This window comes from Acinonyx jubatus, chromosome B1 (assembly GCF_027475565.1).
Source record: "Acinonyx jubatus isolate Ajub_Pintada_27869175 chromosome B1, VMU_Ajub_asm_v1.0, whole genome shotgun sequence".
NCBI classification, from domain to species: Eukaryota; Metazoa; Chordata; class Mammalia; order Carnivora; family Felidae; genus Acinonyx; species Acinonyx jubatus.
The window spans coordinates 14969963-14995489 of record NC_069382.1 but is presented as its reverse complement, the minus strand read 5'-3'; the positions used below and the strand labels follow the sequence as shown (position 1 = coordinate 14995489).

Below are 25527 nucleotides of genomic sequence, written 5' to 3'. Positions count from 1 at the left end.
AGAACCTGAAGCAGGCTCCAGGCTCTGAGCTGTCAGCACAGAGCCTGACGTGGGACTCAAGGTCACAGACTGTGAGATCATGATCTGAGCTGAGGTCATATGCTTAACCGACTGAGCCACCAAGGCCCCCCTAGGTTTTTCTTTTAATAATGGTTTATTTCTACCAACAATCTACTCTATTTTCCCATTTCCTGCCCCCCAAACCATCATAAGATGAAAATTAGTGAATACACTTTAAAAATGATCTTTTCTTGGGAAGCCTGGGTGGCTCAGCCAGTTAAACATCCAACTTCTGCCCAGGTCATGATCTCGCAGTTCATGAATTCAAGCCCCACATCAGGCTCTGTGCTGACAGCTTAGAAACTGGAGCCTGCTTCAGATTCTGTGTCTCCCTCTCTCTATTCCTCCCCTGCTCACGCTTTCTCAAAAAATAAACATTAAAATTTAAAAAAATAATAAAAATTAAAAAAATAAAAAATATAAATATCTTTTCTTTACACTTTTTCCCTTTTGGATAGAAACTAAGTTGTTTTAAAGGATCAGTAGATACTGAGGCACCTGTGTGACTCAGTTGGGTTGTCTGATTCTTGGTTTCATCTCAGGATATGATCTCATGGCTCATGAGTTCAAGCCCCTCGTTGGTGCAGAGCCTGCTGGGATTCTCTCTCTCCCCCTCTCTCTGCCCCTCCCCTAATAGCTCTCTCTCTAAATAAATAAAGTCTAAAAAAAATAATAAATGATCAGTAGATATGAATACTGAAGATTTAAAATCTTCAAGGCAAAACAGACTTTGTATCCTTAAATTTTCATAGGAAATTGTTCTCTTAAAATTACCTTTAGTGTTGGTGCTGCTAAAACATTCAATTCGTTTTTCTTTATTTTGAGATGTGTCACATGTCAGAATTCGTAAAGTGTCTGAGAATCTGAAGAAAATAGGTGAAAGAAACAGTTAACATTATGTAAGAATTAAAGAGACATGGCTACGGAAAGGAGACTGAATTTCAAAAAGTTCCACATTAAAATCCTTTGTTCAACAGCTAATTGTTCTAGGACAATCAAGCTACATTTGCCTACAAAAACACCAATCCTAGCCATATAGAAAAGAGTAGTTTGGTGATCACTTAAAATACTTTCTTTGGGCTGCCTGGGTGGCTCAGTCAATTGAGCATCTGACTCTTGACTCTTGATTTTGGCTCAGTTCATGATCCAGGTCGTGGGATCAAGCCTTGCATCAGGCTCTGCGCTGAGCAACTGAGTGTGGAACCTGCTTGGGATTCTCGCTCTCTCCCTCTGCCCCTTTCCACCTCCCTCTCTCTCTCTCTCTAAAATAAATTTTTAAAAATTAAAATACTTTCTTCAACCACAGAGTGAACCAGAGGACTCTGGGACTGCTGAAGCTATAGAATGAAGTACAATTCTATTCTCCAAACATACAGACAGAGCCTTTGACATTTTTGTTACAATGATTTGAAAAGTGTGAATAAGTCTAAAAATAATTTGAAAAGTGTGAAAAAAAAAAGGAAGGAGGGATGAGAGCAAAGGAAAAAATGAATTAAAGTTAACTGAAAGACAGACTCATAGCCATAAAAAATTTAGCCTTTATTTCAGGAAGAGAAATACTTATTTACTTGGCTACACAAAAGAAAATTAAGGAAACCCCATTGAGTAGAAGAACTCTCCACTTGTATGAAATTAATACCGAAACTACGAAAGAAATAGGATTTGGTAATCAGGAGATGACTTCAGGTTGTATTAGAGGCCACTCCTGTGCCAAGCACAGGGATACAATTCTTACACTTACCACTGTACTTCCAGAATCTCAGGAACGGCTGCTAACAACTAACACTTACCCAGCAGACATCGCGTGCCAGGCCCAGCTATAATTTTGTGTGTACCTCTTCCCTCATTTAATCTTCACAACTCCCTAAGATAGGTGTTAATATTATTTCCATTTTATTTAAAAAAAATTTTTTAACGTTTATTTATTTTTGATACAGAGAGAGACAGAGCATGAACGGGGGAGGGGCAGAGAGAGAGGGAGACACAGAACCAGAAGCAGGCTCCAGGCTCTGAGCCATCAGCCCAGAGCCTGATGCGGGGCTCGAACTCACGGACCATGAGATCGTGACCTGAGGTGAAGTCGGACGCCCAACCGACTGAGCCACCCAGGCGCCCCATATTATTTCCATTTTAAAGGTAAGGAAACTAAGACCCTGACATTACTTCTGACAAATGTAACTCAGTTGGTTAAGCACCCAACTTCAGCTCAGGTCAGGATCTCACAGCTTGTGAGTTCAAGCCCCGCGTGGGGCTCTGGGCGGTCAGCTCCAAGCCTGGAGCCTGCTTCGGATTCTGGGTCTCCCTCTCTCTCTGCCCCCCTCCAGTTTGTGTGCTGTCTCTCTATCAAGAACACAGAAACATTAAAACAAATTTTAAGTTTTCATTACAACTAACTGTTGCAAATTACTAACTTGGAAGATATTCATGATATAATGTCGAGTGGATAAAACAACAGATATAACCACATAAATAATGATCTCAACTATTTTTTGAATGAAGGACGTATATAAGTATGTATGAACATGCATATATGAAAAGTAGATATTAACAGTAACTCTATTTGCACATGGAACAGTTTTAATTTTCTTCTTTATAAAAATACGTTACCCTAGAATTTTGAGAACTTCCTTTTCCTTAAGTTAGAATGAATTTACCCAACTCACATTATAGTACTATCCAATGCTGTTCACTGCTTAATAAGCATTCACGAATATGCAACAGTTTGATGTTGGTACTATATACTATCTACCTGACATTGCTGACCAAAGAAGACAGGAAACATTGATTTTCTTCAGATACAGTCTCCGAATGTTTAGGAAAAAACTTGTTATCTTCAGCAATCTCCAAAGCCACGTGCTTCCCTATCTTCGATGATTTATACAGCCGAAAGTTTCTATTTCTTGTATAAACTCCTATGTCAAAAGTTAAGAATAATTACGAACGCACGTTTTCAGCCATTTGGTTTTATAGTCAGCAAACATTAGATTCCTTTTGTATGGCGTTCTTAGGGAAACCAGTGCTTCCGGTCCAACATGGCAACATTGGAAGTGCCTGAATTCACCTCCTCGGGTGAACACCCCAAATCTGTAGCTATATATGGAACAATCTCCTCTGAAAAACAGCCTAAAAGCTGGCCAACTGACTCCTTCCGCGTGGAGGATGAGTCGGACAGCCCGTCAAGGCAGGTAGGAGAGGCTGAGGCAACCTCACCGCAAGCCCCACCCCCACCATTGGGAGGGAATTCAAACCCGGAGCTTCTCCCTGAAAGGCGGAGGAGTCATACCTCACACACCTCACAGCCCAACGTTTAAGACCTGAGCCTAGGAGATGAGCCCCAGGAACATATGGCTTTGAAGACCAGCCGGGCTGGGGCCTAGGAGACCTGCCGGCCGTGGCGAACTGGGGAAGAAAGACTCCTTCAGGGCCTGCGTGCAGACTCACTCACCCCAGGGCCGAGTGCAGAAGGAGCTCTCCGAAAAGCACCCAGGGTTTATGTGAAAGAGGCTCATTTCCAAACTTTCAAGCGTTGGACTGAGAGATCTTCTTCAGAGATGGAGGTGGCCGGTGCCATCTTCTCTGCTTTGCTAAATCCGGCGGGCGCCATCTTTTCTCCTTTCTCCCCCCCTTTCCAGCGAGTGCCATCTTTGCAAGCCCCTCTGCCCCCCTCCAGCCGGGGGACACAATCTTTGGCTCCCCGCCTGCCGTGCTCCAGACCACCAGAATCTGCTGGAGGAAAGCGTCTACTCGCATCTGGTGCCGCAGTTTTACATCCGCCAAACCGTTTGTCAGGTAACCCCCTTGATCACCTGGCCTTAAAGGCCAGGGAGGCTTGCGTTCCTGGGTCCACAGGACTCTAACAACTGGAGGCACAGTTCTCAGTAGACCACCACTCCCAGGCCATGGCACGGAGAGCAGACTGAAACCCATCCCCAGTTTCTGACAGGCCGATTTCGTGTGCCCGAGGGGCAGGCTTCTGCTGTGGCACACTCTCAGGGGCCTACAGAAGGGCTCTCAGGGAATGGAGTCCAGGGGACCTAATTTTTGCACTCTCCCTCTGCCTCACTCCAGCTCAGTGGTATCTTCCAGAAAGGAGCTTATGCCCTTCGCTTGGTGCCCTGATTTTTGCAGTTGCAGCCTGGGGACGCCTCTCTGTCACCTGGCTCTGCTGCCCGGTGGGACTTACCCTCACAGGTCCTACAGAACTGTCACCAATGGAGAAAGCGTTCTTAAACAGCGGGCGTCCCTAGGGCACAGTGAGGCAACAGACCCAGGAGCTCAGTCAGCTCAGTCCCTCTGTACAAGAGCCTGCCAGCTTCTCCTCACAGGACCCTAACTGAACACACATCCAGGGGCTAATTGGAAACCTTTCCTGAGACCTTGGAGGGTGGGCACCATTCTCCTCCTGGCTTTTGCTGTGTCTCACAGCACCAGCATCTCTCAGAGGGGAGCTTCTGTATGTGTCTGGTGCCCCAGTTTTGACCTCTGGTACCCTGCTTTTCGTGGCTGCCTCCCAGGGCCTCACCCTCGATCACCCAGCCCTGGGGGTCATGGGACTGTAACAGTCAGGGAGACAGTTCTGAGATGGCAACCACCACCAGTGCACCGCACAGGCAGCGGATTGAAACACCCCCAGCCTTTCTGGGAAAGACGCCTAACTGCTTGTCCCGGAGCTTCAGCCTGAGGGGCAGTCTTCAAGTTTGGCATACATCTAGAAGCTACAGAGCTGCTCGCAAGGAACGTAGCCAGAGGCGCTATCTTTGTACTCTCCTTCTACCTCACAATCGCTCCCCAGGATCTCTCAGAAAGAAGGTTACATGCTCAACAAGTCCTGATTTTTACAACTGCCACCGTGGGCACCTCCATATGACCTGGCTGTGCTGCTCAGCGGGACTTACGCTTGTAGTCCAATACAACTGCACATGCTCTCCATTCCTTAAAAGCTGCTGCCATGGGACATCTGGGTGGCTCAGTAGGTTAAGCATCTGACTCTTGGTTTCAGCTCAGGTCATGGTCTCACGGTTCATGAGTTCCAGCTCCATGTCAGGCTCCAAGCCACCAGTGTGGATTCTCTCTGTCTCCCTCTCTCTGCCCCTACCCTACTCAAGCATTCTCTCTCAAAATAAATAAATAACCATTAAAAAAAAAAAAAAAAAAAAAAAAAAAAAAAAGCAAGCAAGCAAGCTGTTGCCTGAGGGTCTGGCTTCCAATCAGCCTGAATCTAGGTGTTAAATGAGATCCTCCCCTTTGGGACATTAACTGGTCCTGGAATACCCCAAAGTACTGGGAGCTATTAAAAATAAAATAGGCTGCTTGGAAAATTACAAAAGTTTGAGAAACAACCAAGAGCTAGGACAGGGTTGAAGGATAGATTTCCTCTCCTTCTCAGGCCAACTCTTTAAGACTACTAGGGATGCTAGTTCACCTAATGCAGGGAAACAAACAGAGTCAAGCAAAATGAAGAACAAAGGACCAAGTTCCAAACAAAAAAGCAATTTAAAACTCTTTAAAAACCTTTATGAAATGGAGATAAGGAATTTATCTGATAAAGAATTCAAACTAATGGTCATAAAGATGTTCACCAAATTCGGGAGAAGAATGGATAAGACAGTGAGAACGTCAACAAAAAGAAAATATAAGAAAGTACCCAACAGAAGTCACAGGGCTGAAAATGCAAAAACTGATGTGAAAAATACACTGTAGGGGTTCAACAGCTAACTAGATGAAGCAGGATCAATGAATTCAAAGACAGGATGGAGGAACTCACCCGGCAGAGCAGCAAAAAGAGAAAAGAATGAAATAAAGTGAAGACAGCTTAAGAGGCTTAGAAGACAACACCAAGCAGGCCAACATTCACATTAAATGAATCCCAGAAGGAGAAAGGGCCAGAAAACTATTTTAAGAAATAGTAACTGAAAACTCCAATAACCTGGGTAAGGAAAGACCTACAGATCCAGGAAGGACAGCGAGTTCTAAATGAAATAAATGCAGAGACCCCACACCAAGACACATTATAAAATGTCAGAAGTTAAAAAAAAAAATGAGAGAGAGAACCTTAAAGGCAACAAGAAAAAACAAACAAAAAGAAGAAAAACCTTGTTACATACAAGGAAAACCCCATGTGACTATGAGCACATTTTTCAGCAGAAATGCTACAGGCCAGAAGAACATATTCAAAGTGCACGTGATGCTCACGGGCTGGAAGAATAAATATTGTTAAAATGTCAATACTACCCAAAGCTATCTACACATTCAATGCAATCCCAATCAAAATTGCACCAGCATTCTTCTTGAAGCTAGAACAAGCAATCCTAAAATTCATATGGAACCACAAAAAGCCCCGAATAGCCACAGTAATTTTGAAGAAGAAGACCAAAGCAGGAGGCATCACAATCCCAGACTTTCGCCTCTACTACAAAGCTGTCATCATCAAGACAGCATGGTACTGGCATAAAAACAGACACATAGACCAATGGAATAGAATAGAAACCCCAGAACTAGACCCACAAATGTATGGCCAACTCATCTTTGACAAAGCAGGAAAGAACATCCAATGGAAAAAAGACAGTCTCTTTAACAAATGGTGCTGGGAGAACTGGACAGCAACATGCAGAAGGTTGAAACTAGACCACTTTCTCACACCATTCACAAAAATAAACTCAAAATGGATAAAGGACCTGAATGTGAGACAGGAAACCATCAAAACACTAGAGGAGAAAGCAGAAAAAGATCTCTCTGACCTGAGCCGCAGCAATTTCTTAGTTGACACATCCCCAAAGGCAAGGGAATTAAAAGCAAAAATGAACTACTGGGACCTCATGAAGATAAAAAGCTTCTGCACAGCAAAGGAAACAATCAACAAAAGTAAAAGGCAACCAACGGAATGGGAGAAGATATTTGCAAATGACCTATCAGACAAAGGGCTAGTATCCAAAATCTATAAAGAGCTCACCAAACTCCACACCCGAAAAACAAATAATCCAGTGAAGAAATGGGCAGAAAACATGAACAGACACTTCTCTAAAGAAGACATCCAGATGGCCAACAGGCACATGAAAAGATGCTCAACACTGCTCCTCATCAGGGAAATACAAATCAAAACCACACTCAGATATCACCTCACGCCAGTCAGAGTGGCCAAAATGAACAAATCAGGAGACTATAGATGCTGGTGAGGATGTGGAGAAACGGGAACCCTCTTGCACTGCTGGTAGGAATGCAAACTGGTGCAGCCACTCTGGAAAACAGTGTGGAGTTTCCTCAGAAAATTAAAAATAGACCTACCCTATGACCCAGCAATAGCACTGCTAGGAATTTACCCAAGGGATACAGGAGTGCTGATGCATGAGGCACTTGTACCCCAATGTTTATAGCAGCACTCTCAACGATAGCCAAATTGTGGAAAAAGCCTAAATGTCCATCAACTGATGAATGGATAAAGAAATTGTGGTTTATATACACAACGGAGTTCTACGTGGCAAAGAGAAAGAATGAAATATGGCCCTTTGTAGCAACGTGGATGGAACTGGAGAGTCTTATACTAAGTGAAATAAGCCATACAGAGAAAGACAGATACCATATGTTTTCACTCTTATGTGGATCCTGAGAAACTTAACAGAAACCCATGGCGGAGGGGAAGGAAAAGATAAAAAAGAAAACAAAGAGGTTAGAGTGGGAGAGAGAGTCAAAGCATAAGAGACTCTTAAAAACTGAGAACAAACTGAGGGTTGATGGGGGGTGGGAGGGAAGGGAGGGTAGGTGATGGGCATTGAAGAGGGCATCTTTTGGGATGAGCACTGGGTGTTGTATGGAAACTAATTTGGCAATAAATTTCATAGAATATAAAAAAAAAGTGCACGTGACATGCAAAACATAAAACATGGGAGGCAAGAGTAAAAGTGTTCAGCTTTGGAATGCATTCACACGTGGGGCGCCTGGATGGCTCAGTCAGTGAAGCGGTCAACTCTTGATTTCAGCTCAGGTCATGATCTCACAGTTTGTGGGATGGAGCCCCAGTACAGCCCTGTACTGATAATGTAGAGCCTGCTTAGGATGCTTCCTTTCCCTCTCTCTCTGCCCCTCCTCCACACACACACACACACACACACACACACACACACACGCTCTCTCTCCCTCAAAATAAATAAATAAAACTAAAAAAAAAAAAAAAAGAATGGGTTCCCACTTAAGTTGTTATAAATTTGAAATAGATTATTATAAATATAAGCTGTTATATGTAATCCTCACGGTAACCACAAAACAAACACCTCTAGCAGATACACAAAAGCTAACGAGAAAGGAAGCATACTACTAAAAATGTCATCAAACCACAAAGGAAGAAAGCAAGAGAAGTAGAAAGAAAAAGAACTAAAAAACAGCCAGAAAATAATGAGCAAAGTGGCTATAAGTACGTACCTATCGATAATTACTTTAAATGGATGAAATTTACCCATCAAAAGAGTATCTGAAAGGACAAAAGAAAACAACGGCCATCTATATGGTCCCTATAAGAGACTCATTTCAGACATACGGACACAGACTGAAAGTGAAGGAATGGATGGAAAAAGATGTGGCATGCAAATGGAAGCCAAAAGCTGGGATAGTCATACTTATGTCAGACAAAACACAAAGACTTCAATACAAAGACTGCATAAGAGACAAAGGCATTACGTAATGATAAAAGGGTCAATACAAAAAGAGGATAGAACATTTACAAATATTTAGGCACCAATGCAGAAGCACCTAAAAAATATAAATCAAAAATTAACACACCTAAAGGGAGAAATAGAAATATAACAGCAGGGGACTTTAGTACCCCACTTATATCCATGGATAGATCATCCCGACAGAAAATCAATAATAAGAAAACATCAACCTTCAATGACATGTTAGACCAGATGGGAATAACAATATATATAGAACATTCCATTCAAAAGCAACAGAATACATTCTTCTCAAGTACATAGGGAACATTCTCCAGGACAGATCACATGATAGGCTACAAAATAAGTCCTAATAAATTTAAGATTGAAATCACATTGAGCATCTTTTTTGACCACAATACTGTGAAATTAGAAATCAATTATAAGAAGAAAATGGGAAAATTTACAAACATATGGAGGGTAAGCAACATGCTACTGAAAAAGAAGAAATCAAAAGACCTTGAGCCAAATTAAAAAAAAAAAATAAAACAAATCTAAACCGATGAGATGCAGCAAAAAGCAATTCTGAGAGAGAAGTTTACAATGACAAATACCTACATCAAGAAAAAAGAAAAATCTCAAACACCTTTATTTCTCAAGAAACTAGGAAAGGAATAGCAAATAAACCCAAAGTTAGTAGAAGAAAGGAAATAATAAAGATCAAAGCAGAACTAAATGAAATGGAGACTTTAAAAAACAACAGGAAAAAAAAAATCAATGAAAGCAAGAGGTGGTTGTTTTAAAAGATAAATGAAATGGACAAACCTTTAGCTAGACTCACCAAGGAAAAAAAGAGGACTAAAACAAGATCAGAAATGAAAGAGGACACATTACAAGTGATACTGCAGAAATACAAAGGATCATAACAAACTACTATGAGAAATTACACTCCAACAAATTGGGAAACCTGGGAGAAATGCACAACTTCCCAGAAACATAACCTTCCAGGGCGCCTGTGTGGCTCAGTCGGTTAAGTGTCCAACTTTGGGTCAGGTCATGATCTCAGCTTCTGGGTTTGAGCCCCGCGTCAGGCTCTGTGCTGACAGCTTAGAGTCTGGAGCCTGCATCAGATCCTGTGTCTCTTTGTCTCTCTGCCCTTCCCCAGCTCATGCTCGTGCTCTCTCTCTCAAAAATAAACATTAAAAAAATAAAACCTTAAAAAAATATATAACCTTCCAAGGATGAATCATGAATCGAAAATAACCTGATGACTAGTAAGGAGAGTGAATCAGTAAACAAAAACCTCCCAACAAACAAAAACCCAGGAATAGATAGACTTAAAGGTAAATTCTACCAAACATTTAAAGAATAATACGTTCCCCTTCTCAAATTATTCCCAAAAATAGACACTTCAAACTCACTTTACACAGCCAGCATTACCATGACACCAAAAATAAACAGGGGCACAAGAAAGAAAATTACAGGTCAATATCCCTGATGAACACAGATATAAAAGCCATCAAGAAAATAACTAAATCAACAAGAAAACAAAGTAACAGCAAACCAAATTCAACAATACAGGTATCTCCCCACTTTCTGAAAGTTCACATTACAACACTTTGCTTTTATGAAAGACCTATATTACTACCTGTTTTCACTACCTGTAAGATTCCAAAGAGGATTTCCACTCTTATGGAAAAAGCTATTATCATACTAATGTAGGTCTTTCATAAAAGCAGAGTGGCTTCATAAAAACCAAATGATCATCTTGCTCTTTCCGCCACCTTGGAACCTGTGGAGTCTGGCTGGGAACAGGACTCCTAAAAAGACAAATACGTCTAGAAGGCTGTGATCCAAGGCCATTTTTGCTGTCTGTAAGCAAGGTCTCTGGAGCCAGAGGGTCTCTGGAACACAGCTCTTCTTAAAAGTGAAGGTGTTTATGAATTCTAGATGAAATGAATTCTATCTAGGCTTTGTGTACAAAGCAAAGAACAACACGATGACTCCTGGTGGCAAACTGAACAAAACCAGAGTAATCTGGAGAAAAGTAACTCGGGCTCATGGACACACACGGCGGCATATGGCTCGTGGCAAATTCCAAAGCAACCTTCCTGCTAAAGTCATTGGCCACAGAATACATGTGATGCTCTACCCCTCAAGGATTTAAACTTACTGAAAAGTAAACAGGTAAAGGTGTAGATTTCTCTTGCAAAACAAACAAGCAAAACAAACAAAAAAAAATGACAATCTCAATAGAGAAAAAGCATCTGACAAAATTCAACATCACTTATGATAAAATACTCAAAGTATTTTATACCTATGATAAAAACTCTCAACAGAATGGGTATACAGGAAACGTACTTCAACATAATAAAGTCTATTTATGACACACCCATAGTTAACATCCCACTCAGTGGTGAAAAGCTGAAAGCTTTTCCTCTAAAATCAGGAATAAGAACACCCACTCTCATCACTTTTACCAACATGGTATTAGATGTCCTAGCCAGAGCAAGTAGGCAAGAAAAGGAATAAAAGGCATCCAAATTGGAAAGCAAGAAGTGAAACTGTCACTATTTGCAGATGCGTATGTATAGAAACATATTATGTAGAATATTCCAAAGACTCCACCAAAAAAATTGTTACAACTATTATCAGTCAAGTTGCAGGACACAAAATCAACTGTATAGCAATCTGCTGCATTTCTGTACAACCACTAACAAACTATCGGGAAAAGAAATTGAGAAACAATCCCATTAAAAAAAGAAAAAAAAAGAAACAATCCCATTTATAATTGCATTGGAAAGAGTAAAATACCCAGGAATAAATGTAACCAAGGAGGTGAAAGACTTGTACTCTGAAAAGTATTAAACACTCATGAAAGCAGTTGAAGAGGACACAAAGAAATGGAAAGATATTCCAGGCTCACAGACTGGAAGAATACTGTTAAGATGTCCATAATACCTGGGGCAATTTACGATTTGGTGCCGACCCTATCAAAATTTCAGTGACACTTTTCACAGACCTGAACACAGAATTCTAAAATTTGAATGGAACTACAAAAGATCCCGAATGGCCAAAGCAACACAGGCAGAGAACAAACCTGGAGGCACCATGTTTCCTGATTTCAAAGTATATCACACTGCCATACTTACCAAAACAATATGATATCAGCAATAAAACAGGCACATAAATCAATGGAACACAACAGAAAGCAAGAAAATAAAGCCATGTATGTATATGTTCATTTAATTTACAGCAAAGGAGCCAAGAATATACAATAGAGAAAGAACAGTCTCTCCAATGAAATGAGATGGGCAACTGGAAAGCCACATGCAAAATAATAAAACTGTACTACTTTCTCATACCATATCCATAAATTAATTTGAAATGAATTACAGACTTGAATATAAGACCTGAAACCATAAAAGTCTTAGAAAACCAGTGGTTTTGGATCTTGGCAACGGTGTGGTTTGTTTTTATTTGTTTTTGTTTTTTATTTTAGAGAGAAACAGAGAACTCGAGCAGGAGAGAGGGGCAGAGGAGGAGAGAGAGAAAGAGAGGGGGAGAGAGAGAAAGAATGAGAGAATGTATCTTAAGCACGCTGTATGCTCAGCACAGAGCCCATCGTGGGACTCAATCCCACAACCCTGGGATCATGACCTGAGCCAAAATCAAGAGTCGGACGTTCAACTGACCGAGCCACCCAACCAGGCACCCCAGCGATGGTGTTTTAAATTTGACACCAACAGCAAAGGCAACAAAAGCAAAAACAAATAAGCAGGACTACATCAAAGTAAAAAGTTTCTGCAGAGAAAGAAAACCAGCAACAAAAGTAAGGTTACATGCTGAATGGGAAAAAATACTTGCAAATTATAGATCTGATTAGATGTTACTAGCCAAGATATATAAAGAACTCCTACAACTCAAGAGAAAAAGGAAACCTAATTAAAAAGTGGGCAGGCAGGCTTCTCGAAGAGAAAATAGAAAAGACCCAAATAGATAAAATCACAAATGAAAATGGATTTATTACAACCAGTCCCTCAGAAATACAAGCAATTATCAGGGAATACTATGAAAAATTACATGCCAACAAACTGGACAACCTGGAAGAAATGGATAAATTCCCAAACACCCACACACTACCAAAACTCAAATGAGAAGAAACAGAAAATTTGAACAGACCCATAACTAGTGAAGAAATTGAAACAGTTATCAAGAATCTGCCAACAAGGAAGAGTCCCGGACCAGATGGCTTCCCTGAGGAATTCTACCAGACATTTAAAGCAGAGTTAATACCTATCCTTCTCAAGCTGTTCCAAAAAGTAGAAATGGAAGGAAAACTTCCGGACTCATTCTATGAAGCCAGCATTACTTTGATTCCCAAACCAGAGACCCAGCAAAAAGAGAGAACTACAGGCCAATATCCCTGATGAATATGAATGCAAAAATTCCCAACAAGATACTAGAAAATCTAATTCAACAGCATACAAAAAGAATTATTCACCATGATCAAGTGGGATTCATTCCCAGGCTGCAAGGCTGGTTCAGTATTCACAAATCAATGTAATACATCACATTAATAAAAGAAAAGAACCATATGATCCTGTCAATAGATGCAGAAAAAGCATTTGACAAAATACAGCATCCTTTCTTAATAAAAACCCTCAAGAAAGTCAGGATAGAAGGAACATACTTAAACACCATAAAAGCAATTTATGAAAAACCCACAGCTAATATCATCCTCAATGGGGAAAAACAGAGGGCTTTCTCCCTGAGATCAGGAACATGACAGGGATGTCCTGTCACCACTGTTGTTTAACATAGTGTTGGAAGTCCTAGAATCAGCAATCAGACAACAAAACGAAATAAAAGACATCAAAATTGGCAAAGATAAACTTTTACTTTTCGCAGACAACATGATACTCTACATGGAAAACCCGACAGACCACAAAAGGTCTGCTAAAACTGATACATGAATTCAGCAAAGTCAAAATCAATGTACAGGTACAGGGCACAAAATCAATGTACAGAAATCGGTTGCATTTTTATACACCAATAATGAAGCAACATAAAGAGAAATAAAGAAACTGATCCCATTCGCAACTGCACAAAGAACCATAAAATACCCAGGAATAAACCTAACCAAAGATGTAAAAGATCTCTATGCTGAAAACTATAGAAAGCTGATGAAGGAAACTGAAGAAGACACAAAGAAATGGAAAAACATTCCATGCTCGTGGACTGGAAGAATAAATATTGTTAGGATGTCAATACTACCCAAAGCAATCTACACATTCAATGCAATCACAATCAAACGCAAGGGAATTAAAAGCAAAAATGAAGATATTTGCAAATGACATATCAGATAAAGGGCTAGTATCCAAAATCTATAAGGAACTCACCAAACTCCACACCCGAAAAATAAATAATCCTGGGAAGAAATGGGAAGAAGACATGAATAGACACTTTTCCAAAGAAGACATCCAGATGGCCAATAGACACATGAAAAGATGCTCAACGTCCCTCCTCCTCAGGGAAATACAAATCAAAACCACACTGAGATACCACCTCACGCCCTTCAGAGTGGCTAAAATGAACAAATCAGGAGACTATAGATGCTGGTGAGGATGTGGAGAAACGGGAACCCTCTTGCACTGCTGGTGGGAATGCAAACTGGTGCAGCCACTCTGGAAAATAGTGTGGAGGTTCCTCAAAAAAACTACCCTATGACCCAGCAGTAGCACTGCTAGGAATTTACCCAAGGGATACAGGAGTGCTGATGCATAGGGGCACATGTACTCCAATGTTTACAGCAGCACTTTCAACAATAGCCAAGTTATGGAAAGGGCCTAAATGTCCATCAACTGACAACTGGATAAAGATGTGACTTATATATACAATGGAATACTACTTGGCAATGGAAAAAATGAAATCTGGCCACGTGCAGCAACATGGATGGAACTGGAGGGTATTATGCTAAGTGAAATAAGTCAGTCAGAGAAGGACAGATTCATGTTTTTACTCATATGTGGATCTTGAGAAATTTAACAGAAGACCATGGGGGAAGGGAAGGGGGAAAAAAAAGTTACAGAGAGGGAGGGAGGCAAACCATAAGAGACTCTTAAAAACTGAGAATAAACTGGGGGTTGATGGGGGATGGGGGAGAGGGAAAGTGGGTGAGGGGCATTGAGGAGGGCACCCATTGGGATGAGCACTGGGTGTTGTATGGAAGCCAATTTGACAATAAATTATATTTTAAATAATTAAAAAATTAAATAAATAATAAAATAAAGTGGGCAGAATTTGAATCCACGTTTCTCCATAAAAAGACATACAGATGGCCACATAAATAGATGTGCAACATCCCTAATATCAGGGAAATGCAAATCAAAACCACAATGAGATACCGCCTCACACCTGTCAAAATGGCTAGTCTCAAAAAGACAAGAAATAACAAGTGTTGGTGAGGCTGTGGAGAAAAGGGAACCTTCATGCACTGTTGGTGGGAATGTAAATTGGTGCAGCCACTGTGGGAAACAGTATGGAAGTTCCTCAAAACATTAAAAATAGAACTGCTGTATGATCCAGTAATTCCACTTCTGGGTATTTATCTGAAGAAAATCAAAACTAATTCAAAAAGATATGTGGTCACCATGTTCACTGCAGCATTATCTACAATAGCCAAGATATGGAAACAATCTGCACGTCTATGAAACGGAATATTATTTAACCATTAAAAAAAAATAAAAATCCTGCCATTTGCAACAACATAGATGGACCTTAAAGGCATTATGCTAAGTGAAATAAGTCAGACAGGGAAGGACAAATACCATATTGCTTATATACAGAATCTAAAAAGTTAGAAAAAAAAAGCTAATAAATACAGAGAACAGACTGATGGTTGCTTGAAGTGGGGGGGGTAGGGGTGGGCCAATGGATAAAGGGAGTCTAAAGACACAAACTTCAGTTATAAATAAGTCATGGGGATGTAATGGACAGCAGGGCAAATATAGTGAATAACACTATATTGCATATTTGAAAGTTGCTAAGAGAGTACATCTTAGAAATTCCCATCATATGAAAAACAACTCTATTGTATGTATGGTGATGGAGGTTAATGAGAGTTATTGTGGTAATCCTATGTGCAAATATCAGATTATGTTATACACCTGAAACTAATTAAATGTGGTATGTCAGTTACACCTCAATTTAAAAAATGAGGGTGAAAAAAAATCACCTTCATGTAAACAAAAATAAAAATGAGAATAAGAATTATTTTTTACCAGCTGTAAACAAAATAAAATCAATGTATAAATTAAAATAGAGTAGAGTTGGCCTGGAAGAATGCCACATCCAGAAACAGAAATCGAATTCTGTTCAATTTGTGGGTAACCCTCCTATTGTAAATAAATAGAAAACCTGGGGAAATCCATTAGGAAAAAAAGTTTGAGACTACTGAAGACCTGCTAAGGCAGTGAGGTTTTCTAGTGCCAAAATCTCAAAGAAGGGAGACATCCAAAAATCAAGCAGTGCTCTCTCTCTGCTATGGAAGGCTACAATGAGAAGACAGGGATCTGTACACCAGGAACAGGACCTTCACCAGAAGCCACCCACACTGGTACCCCAATCTTGCTACTGTGAGAAATAAATGTTTGTTGTTTAAAAAAAAAAAAAAAAAATCAAATATCTAGAATAAATCCAAGATGTACAAGTTCTCTATTCAGAAAATTATAAAACACGGAGAGAAATTAGAGAACATCGATGTTAGTGGAATGACAAACCACACTCATGAATCGGAACACTAAATATTGTAAAAATGTCAATGTTGGTCAATAGACTCAATGCAAACTAAATCAGAATTCTAGCTGTGTGTGTGTGTGTGTGTGCGCGCGTGCACGCGCGTAACCTGATAGAGTGATTTTAAAATTTAAATGGAAGTGCAAACAGTCAAGAACAGCCAAGAAATTTCAAAGAACAAAGATGGTGGGCTTATTCTACTGGACAGCAAGACTTTTTAAGAAGGCACATTAAGGGGCACCTGGGTGGTTCAGTCAGTTGAGCATCCATCTGACTTTTGATTTTGGCTCACGTCATGATCCCAGCGTTGTGGGATCGAGCTCCACCTCAGGCTCTGCACTGAGCATGCAGCCTGCTTAAGATTCTCTCCTCCTCTCCTCCACTAGCATACACTCTCTAATAAAAAAAATTTTTTAATTAAAAAAAATAAATAAAAAAGCAACATTAAGATAGTAGTGGTACTGGCACAAAAATAGATCAATACAACAATGGAGCAGAACATAATCCAGAAAAAGACCAGACATAGATAGACGCTTGACTTATGACAAAGATGTCCTTTTAGGTAAAGGACAGTTATTTCAACAAATAGTGTTGAGACAAACAGATGTTCATACAGGAAGAAAAAACACAATCTTGACTCCTCTTCACACGATAAGCAAAAATCCATTCCAAGTGAATTGTAGATCTAAGTATAAAAGGTAAAAATATAAGTCTTCTAGAAGGTAACTAGGAGCATATCTTCATAAGTGGAGATAGCAAAAGATTTAACAAGATACAAGAAGCACTAAGAGGAAAACATTTGATAAATCAGACTACCACTATTTAAAGGTACTTTTGTTCATCAAAGACACCAATAACAGAGTGAAAAAGCAAGCCATAAGTACTATGATTCCAATAATAAAAATTTCAGGGGTGCCTGGGCGGCTCAGTCAGTTAAGCATCTGACTCTTGATTTTGGCTCAGGTCATGATCTCACAGTTCGTGAGTTCGAGCCCCCACTCACAGGATTCTTTCCCTGCCCCTCTCTCTCTGCCCCTCCCCTATCGAGCGTGTTCTCGCCCTCAAAATAAATAAGCATTTTTTAAAAAGTTCGGAAATAGGCAAAACTAATCTACAGTGTTAGAGGATGGATTACTGGTTACCTGTGGGGAGGAGGAAGGGTACTTCCTAGAAGAAACATAGAGGAGGTTCGGGAATCCCAATAACCTTCTATTTCTTGCCTAGGGTGGTGTGGTGACAAGGGTATGTTCATTTTGTGATAATCCATTGACCTGGGCACTCACCAGTCACTCGTGGCTCTGAATGTTTTACTTCAATAAAAAAGTTTCCTCAAAAACTTACTATTAAATCTCTGACCTCTCAACAGATGCCTTAAGGAATGTCCTCTTTGCTGCATCAATAATTCTAGGCAGAGGCCTGAAATATTTCTTTCAAGCAGATCACAGAAATTTCCTTGCTAGTTCAGGAAACTAACTTTTAAGGCTGTCACAAACTGGGGTATTCTGTTTGTCTTTTACTGGGGTAGAGGTGGAGCATAGAGATCAGCTATGCCGCACCCCTACCCCCCAGCCCCGCCCCGAGTCACTTCCTGTTCGGCAGTCTCCCCTATTTTACTGCATGCTAGCATGACCTGGAGAGAACAGTCTGCTAACAAGACAAAACTTGTCATTTGGAAGAATGCCCCTCTACTCCTAACTCGTGCTTGTTCACACCCGAACCAGGGCATTGTCCTTATCTGACTGTATTTCCAAATTTGGGCGCTCGGCTGTCAGGGTAGCCAGAGAGATATGGAATGCATCAAGACACTGCCCCCCCTCTTGGCCTGGCTGCCTTGATAATCCTGCCTACAAGTTAAACCTAACTTTCCTCAGCCCGTGGACACTGCAGCTCTCTCGGTTGCTCTGACACACAACGCATAAACGTGCTCTTTACGGCTTTCAAATCGCAAGTGGAGGCCACAATAGAAAAATGAGGCTTGGGTGGCTCAGTCACCAAAGTGTCCGACTTGGGCTCAGGTCATGATCTCCCAGCTGGTGGGTTTGGGCCCCCTGTCGGGCTCTGTGCTGACAGCTCAGAGCCTGGAGCCTGCTTCGGATTCTGTCTCCCTTTCTCTTGGCCCCTCCCCTGATTGCACTCTGTCTCTGTCTCTCAAAAATAAATCAACATTAAAAAAAATTTTTTTTTTAAATGAGGCTTCTTTCACCAGACTGGAGCTGGATGAATGGGTCCCGATCGGCCTATGTGTTACCTAAACAGACTACAGTCTCGCCCCGTGCTTCATACACCTTCAGGTTCACCGACCAGAAGCAAGTAGGGTATGAGAGAGCACAGTTAAAGCAGCTGCTAGTTTGACCACAGTGAGGCGGCTAAAGAAATGGCCGCTGCCACTAACGGCAAAGCTCTTCAGTGGAGAAAACAACCACCTCATTTTGCCACATAAAAGTACCATTTTTATATTGTGTCTGTTTTTAACTTTTTTTTTAAGTTTATTTACTTATTTTGAGAGAGACAGACACGGCAGCGCAAGTAGGGGAGGGACAGAGAGAGAGAGAGGGAGGGAGACACAGAATCCCAAGCAGATTCCCCACCGGCAGCGTGGAGCCGGATGCAGGGCTCGAACCCGTGAAACTGCGAGATCATGACCAGAGTCAAAACCAAGAGTCAGACGCTTAACTGACTGAGCCACCCAGGCGCTCTAATGTTTATCTCATCTTATGAAACTTCCAACCGGTGCTGGAGAGTGCTGGGGCAACTGTCCCCTATTAAGACTCTCCTGACACAAGTCTCTAGACGTTTCAGAAGTAGCGGCAGCCACAACCATTTTCTTTTTGGAACTCAGGCCGGTCTGGGGCTTTTGTCCCACGGGGCCTCTCTACGATCTCTGAATGGAAGCCAGGCAGAGTTCCAGCACCTTAGCTCACTGATCACAGTCTGCTGGTGATTCTACGGTCACCATGGAGCAGTGGCAGTAGGAAGAATCCCAAGCAGAGTGACACGTGGGCACCGACTGGTCTCTCAGAGGAGTACAAAGGGGCAGTCCAGCGGACAGCTGCCAGCTTTACTTACCCAGGTCTACAAAAAGTTGCTTTTCTCCCGTGTTATTCCTCACAACTAAAAATGAAAGATCAGGACTGCTTTGCTTAGCTGACCCCAGCCTCTCCAGTTCCTTTGAATTCAACGTCCAGCTCTCTCCTCCATCCTGATCTGGGGACACTTTGCCAAAGGAAATTCCTTGTTTAATTGGGGTTTCAGAAAAATGGGAAAACCCATAGCCCATTTTCTCTGAAATACTATCGTCTTCACTGGCAATTAAGTGAAAAGCAGGCTGCAATATTTTTCTCACAAAATTACCTAAAAAAAAAAAAAAAAAGTATTATGATTAATCTAACTCTGCTTTTCCACAAAGTATAAGATCTAGGCACAAATCTCCACATGACAATTTTATACAGTAAGGCTTCTTTTTTTTTGACTTCTGGTTTTAAAACTGAGTTGTTATTACCAACTGTAACGTGCTTCTCTTGTTACTTCCTTCCTCTTTATGCAATCTTTATACTTTTTCGATTCCCACCGACAGGGTAGCGTGAGGTCACTTACGATAAACAGATCATCTTAGAAGGGAAGGTCAGTTTGAGAAGATGTGTTGACGTTGCTAGCATGAGCCTGAGCCTAACGTACTGTCACCAAGAAAGCACCGTTTTTTTAAAAAACTTTTTTTTAATGTTTATTCAGTCTCTGAGCTGTCAGCGCAGAGCCCAACCCCACCAACCCCCACTCAAACCCACCAACCATGAGATCCTGATCTGAGCCAAAGCCGGACGCTTAACTGACTGAGCCACCCAGGTGTCCCAGCACCACTTTTACTAATACAAATTGAGTAGAACTTATCTTGACCGTCGACGGATTAAAGAATGGAAGGAAGGTTTTTATGCATAAACAATGCTGCCAAGATAATGCCCAGAAATACCACGAGAACCTCTGCCGCACTCCCCTTGAGTCAGCATGTCAGCAAACTTCTCTGGAGCTCACGCTCTCGCCTTTACCTGTCATGATATGCCCTAAGAATCGTGACATTTGCAGCCAGCGGTTCCAAAGTCGTTGCTCCTCTGGCTTCTCCCTATAACTGGTCACTGGACGGGCTGTGGCATCATAAGTAAAGTCCAGATCGAAAGCAATTAAATACATATATTTCAATACTTACTCTAAGGGCTCTATTTTTTTAAGTTTATTTTTTTTTGAGAGAGAGAGAAAGAATATCCCAAGAAGGCTCTGTGCTATCAGCGCAGAGCCCAATGTGGGGCTTGATCCAACGAACCAGGAGAGCATGACCTGAGCGGAAATCAACAGTCGGATGCTTAACCGACTGAGCCACCCAGGTGCCACAAAGAGCTCTAACCATTAGCGGTCCTGTCTCTACCTAGAAAAGATGATATGGCAAATCTAGAACTTCTTTAACTCTTGTATGTTATTTATACCATAAAAATCAAGCAATAACTTGGTTAAGGTGTTTCATGTATATGAATACTAGAGAAAGGCAGTGTTTTAAGAAAAAAAATTTAATTTCTAATATTGGTATTGTCTGGGTTTGTCACTTTATTTACCCTTAAATCGTGTAACACACATGCTCTGACTTCAAAATTCTCTTTCTCCAAATTGATGATTTACTCTCAATGAAACAAATCCAGTATCTCATAAAACGCTATACATCAAAATGAAAGCAAAAGCATCTGATCCTTGCAATGATATACAGATGTGATTATCTCTGGAATGAGGCAAATAAAGGTAAACACCGAGTAAAAAGAAATCACGATGCATCAAAAAACAACAAAGCAGTACAAACATAAACTAATAAAGTTAATGTTCCTGGAAATGTAAGATAACATCTACTTGACACAAGGCATGGTTCTAGAACGACTTGCAAAGGGAGCGCTAAGCAGGCCAGGTAGGCCTTTAAAAACCTTTGGCAGGGAGCTAACGTGGCCAGGATACAAGGACAGTATCACCAGCATGAATTCCAACACAGGCTTCCAGCAACTACTCTGCTTTCTACTTCCCTTCCCCAATCTTATCACCCTCACCCTCATCATTACTATGGGGACAGGAATTTTACTGGCTGGGAGTAACTCAAAAGAACGTGTCAATCATAGGAATTTCGGGTCCTATGGCAGGCTGGCAGAGGTGTAGTTTAGGCAGATCAAATTTACACATTTTGCAAACATTCTGTGCTCTTTTACACTCATTCTAATTCTACTTTACGAAAGGCTAATGATAGGAACTAGAAATGTCACCAAAACATCCATGGAGGGATGGGAAATGAAGGGCAAATTTTGGACTAATTTCTTAATCCTTGCATCTCTGGTTCTGGCAGTTCATAATTTTAGAGAAAAGGAGCTTCAGACCCCCTCTGTTCCCCCAAGGTACCTCCACACTTTTGTGTATGCTGTTCTGACAGTAAAGCACTTTTTACTTAGTTTATGCCACGGAATCAGGTTTAAAGCCAGCTTGAAGGCAATCTGCTTTCAGAAGACATCTGTAGCAGCGACTGCTAATTACCTGACAAATTTCTACTCTCCCTTCTTCCCTAGCAACCAATCTCCACTTTTAGCCTTGTGGCTGGGAGCCATGCAGCAGACTATGAGGAGTCCATAGAATCAAGGAAATATCTTGCTGAAGGCTCTGCCCCCATACCCTGACCGTAGAGCCCACTGAATAGTTTTTCATTCGGCAAATACTTATCAAATGCCTACTTCTGTTTTATTGCTGGCTACTACTAGCTTACAAATATTGATAAAGATATGATTATGTACGAGCTCTGGAAATAAACAGCGAATAAGAAACAGTCCTTGGGGCGCTGGGTGGTTCAGTAGGTTAAGTGTCCAACTCTTGGTTTCTGCTCAGGTCATGATCTCACAGTTCGTGAGTTCATGCCCCACATCGGGCCCCAAGCTGACAGCTGGAGCCTGCTTGGGATTCTCTCTCCCTCTGCCCCTCCCCCACTTGTGTGCATGCGTGTGCGCTCTCTCTCTCTCTCTCTCTCTCAAAATAAATTAAAAAAAAGAAAAAGAAAAAAACAAGCAGTCCCTGCCCTAAGGAAACATTCAGTGAAACATAAAGACGACAGAAAATTACATGAGGAAGTGGTGAATGTGATAAGCACTGGGCTGTCTATAACCCAGAGTCTCAGCGTTTGAGATGTGACAGGCATGGCTTCTCATCTGATGATATCTACACTGGGTCTTAAGAGACCACATAATTGGAGTATGTCATTTCAGACAGCAGCATCAAAATGTGCAAAGGCACAGGGACTTGAGAAAATGTGGCCCCCGCAGGAGCTAAGTAAAGGTCAGAGTGAGAAGGGCTGTTCTGTGCCGGTCTCAGCATTTCATCAACAACAAATGGTGCTTGGACTGGGCTTGGGGTTCTTGTTACGACTGCAAGACGCCTTTCGGTAACAACTATTAAGAAACTTTGAAAAAAAAATAAAGGTCTATTACTTTCAAGATCTGAAAACTGCCCACGACACCTGGGGCCACACGGCAAGGTGGAGAAAGCATGCACAGGCAAGGGATTTCTGCTTTTAGTGGGCTTGGGGGCAGAGGCCTAGGGTTTCCCAGGCTCATACCTTGTTAGTGAATATAAAGTATAAGAGCAGGGGCACCTGGGTGGCTCAATCAGTTAAATGTCCAACCTTCGATTTCGGCTCAGTTCTTGATCTCAGGGTTTGTGGGATCAAGCCCCATGTCAGGCTCCATACTGACAGCGCGGAGCCTGCTTAGGAATTCTCTCTCTCCTTCTCTCTCTGAATCTCCCCTGCTCACACATGCTCTCTCTCAAATAAATAAATATTTTTTTTTAATGTAAAAAATAAAAGAGCAGGAATTTAAAGCAAGGAAGAGAAAACTAGTGGCCCAAAATGTCAGTTAATGAAATCAACCAAGATTTCTGAATCAAAAGCGTCTCAGTCTGGGGAGTGCTATTGAGATAGTGGTCTTTGAAATGGATGCCACTTTGAAATGCGAGCCTCAGGAATCAAAGCTTAAGTCAGGCAGTTGCATTACAACAAAACCAAACACTGTCAGGGTTTACACTACAAGGGTCACGTGGTATGAGAGGAGGCTAGAGCACAGTGGGGCTCTGTGTAAAGGAAGACATCTAGAAGTCATCCTGATGGCATCGAGCAATCCTTGAAGGGTCTGAAGCATCCAAGTGGTAGAATCAGCTCACTCCAGCTCGCTAAGTATGCATGCTGAGAGAAAACAGAGCTCAAAGATGACACCAACATTTTCACTCGGGTAGTTGGGTAGATGGTAGATACTACTCACTGGTACATGTATCACAGGAGAAAGGGCAAATTTAGGAGAAAAATGAGGAGTCCGGTTTAGGAATGATGGGTGTGACATATCTACAAGGGAATGTTTAATAGGCAGCTGGCTTTATAGGGTCTGGCATCAAAGAGGACAATCTTGGCTGAAGATGAAGACTTAAGAATCATCAACACACAGATGGTCATCAAAGCCATGACAGTAGATGATTGCCAAGGTTACGGACAGAGTGAACAGAGGGACAAGGATAGATTCTACAATTATTAATACCTGAGGGCTGAAACAAAGAGATGGAATGTCCAACTATGCAACGGAAAACGGGGAGATAATAGGAGCCCCTCAGACATAGCAAACGAGGTCACCGTGACCTAGCTTTGGTCTAATCTGAGTTAGGTTCCTGACTTCTATGCCAGTCCTTGAGTGACTATGTTCATGCCTTTTATTCTAGGTGCCCCTAAACTATCAGACACCTGTAGTTCTGAAACAGATTACCTATTACCTGAACTTCAGTTAATCATCTGCCATTTAGACCTCAAAATACTAGCTCTATTGCTGCTTTGATAAACACTCAGGACTGGGGCTTCTATTCAGACCTTGGTTTTCAGTGTTTCCCCCTGCCTAATTTGTTCCTCTATAGACTGACTTCATTTTATACCTGGGCCTGTGTCTCTAAACATCCAGTCCCAGACACACACCCCCCTTGCACTCTCAGGCTTCCATACGTAGACACCTTCCCAATCTTGAGGGTCCGCCTGGAGCAGCAACCAATAAAAAAGCCTCTTCGGACGTGGCCTGGAGCCCCAGCCTCGTCCTCATGTACCGAAAACGAAGACTAAGGCAAGGCTGAAGTGAAGGACAGATACAGATCTGAGGCATCACGGATAAGACCTGAATTAGGCCTCCAATGCATTACCCAGAAAAGTTCTGAAAGGACTCCTGTTGTAGCAGAAACCAGTCCCAGGCAAGGGACGGCCATCCCAAAATGTCTAGCAAGAGGCACTAATGCCAAGGATATCCTGAGGAGGTTAATGTGTCTAAAATGTGTCTAGAACAGGAAGGTAGGTCTAGAACTAAAGGAGATCCTGAAGATGTGAAAAGCCACATTTCGTTATTCAGGATAGATAAGAACCCTAAAACCTGGCAAGTATTTACAAAACTTTAAGAGGTAAAGGAAAATATGAAATTTTAATAGAATTCCTTGACTTTTTAAAAAATGGTGTACTTACCAACATGAATGTTATCTTTAAATGCCACATCATGGAGCTGAAATATTAGATGGCGGCTAAATTTTTCCTCGGTGCTAGAATCCAAGTTGAAAACATCTTCGGCTGAACAGTTAACCCTATATAGTTCTTGAAGTGCCTTACAAACATGCTAAAAATACAAGTAAAATAATTCATGTTTCAAATTGTTTTAAAATTTTTCCATGAGCAAAGTTCAAATACCGTGGTACAACTCAAACTCATCTTTTTTATTTTATTATCTGTATACTTACTGTGTAATAATTTCATCAAATTACTGATGTATAGAAATATACATAGTATTTAAATTATGACACACTTATGTTCAAAGAATCATAGGCTCTCAGGAGTAAAGACCTCATAAAATTCAAACAATTTACCTTATATATTAATATCCTCTAAAATCACAGTAAAAATATTTCTTTTTAAGCATCTCTTTAAATATCATCTATGAGTTTAAAGTCACTAATT

General features: G+C 41.2%; 1 protein-coding gene across 9 annotated transcripts in view; it reads right to left on the bottom strand.

Moving 5' to 3' along the window:
- PRIMPOL (primase and DNA directed polymerase) overlaps positions 1 to 25527 on the bottom strand; it is a 58131-nt gene that overhangs the window by 11120 nt on the left and 21484 nt on the right. For 8 of the 9 annotated variants that reach the window (XM_027077101.2, XM_027077096.2, XM_027077098.2 and 5 more), the window contains 4 exons: positions 25042 to 25189; positions 19563 to 19847; positions 2810 to 2972; positions 835 to 923 (listed from right to left, as the gene is read on the bottom strand). In XM_027077101.2, the coding sequence (XP_026932902.1) occupies positions 835 to 923; positions 2810 to 2972; positions 19563 to 19847; positions 25042 to 25189 (685 nt within the window). The remainder of the gene's footprint in view (positions 1 to 834; positions 924 to 2809; positions 2973 to 19562; positions 19848 to 25041; positions 25190 to 25527) is intronic. The other variant, XM_053216281.1, reaches the window with a different exon arrangement.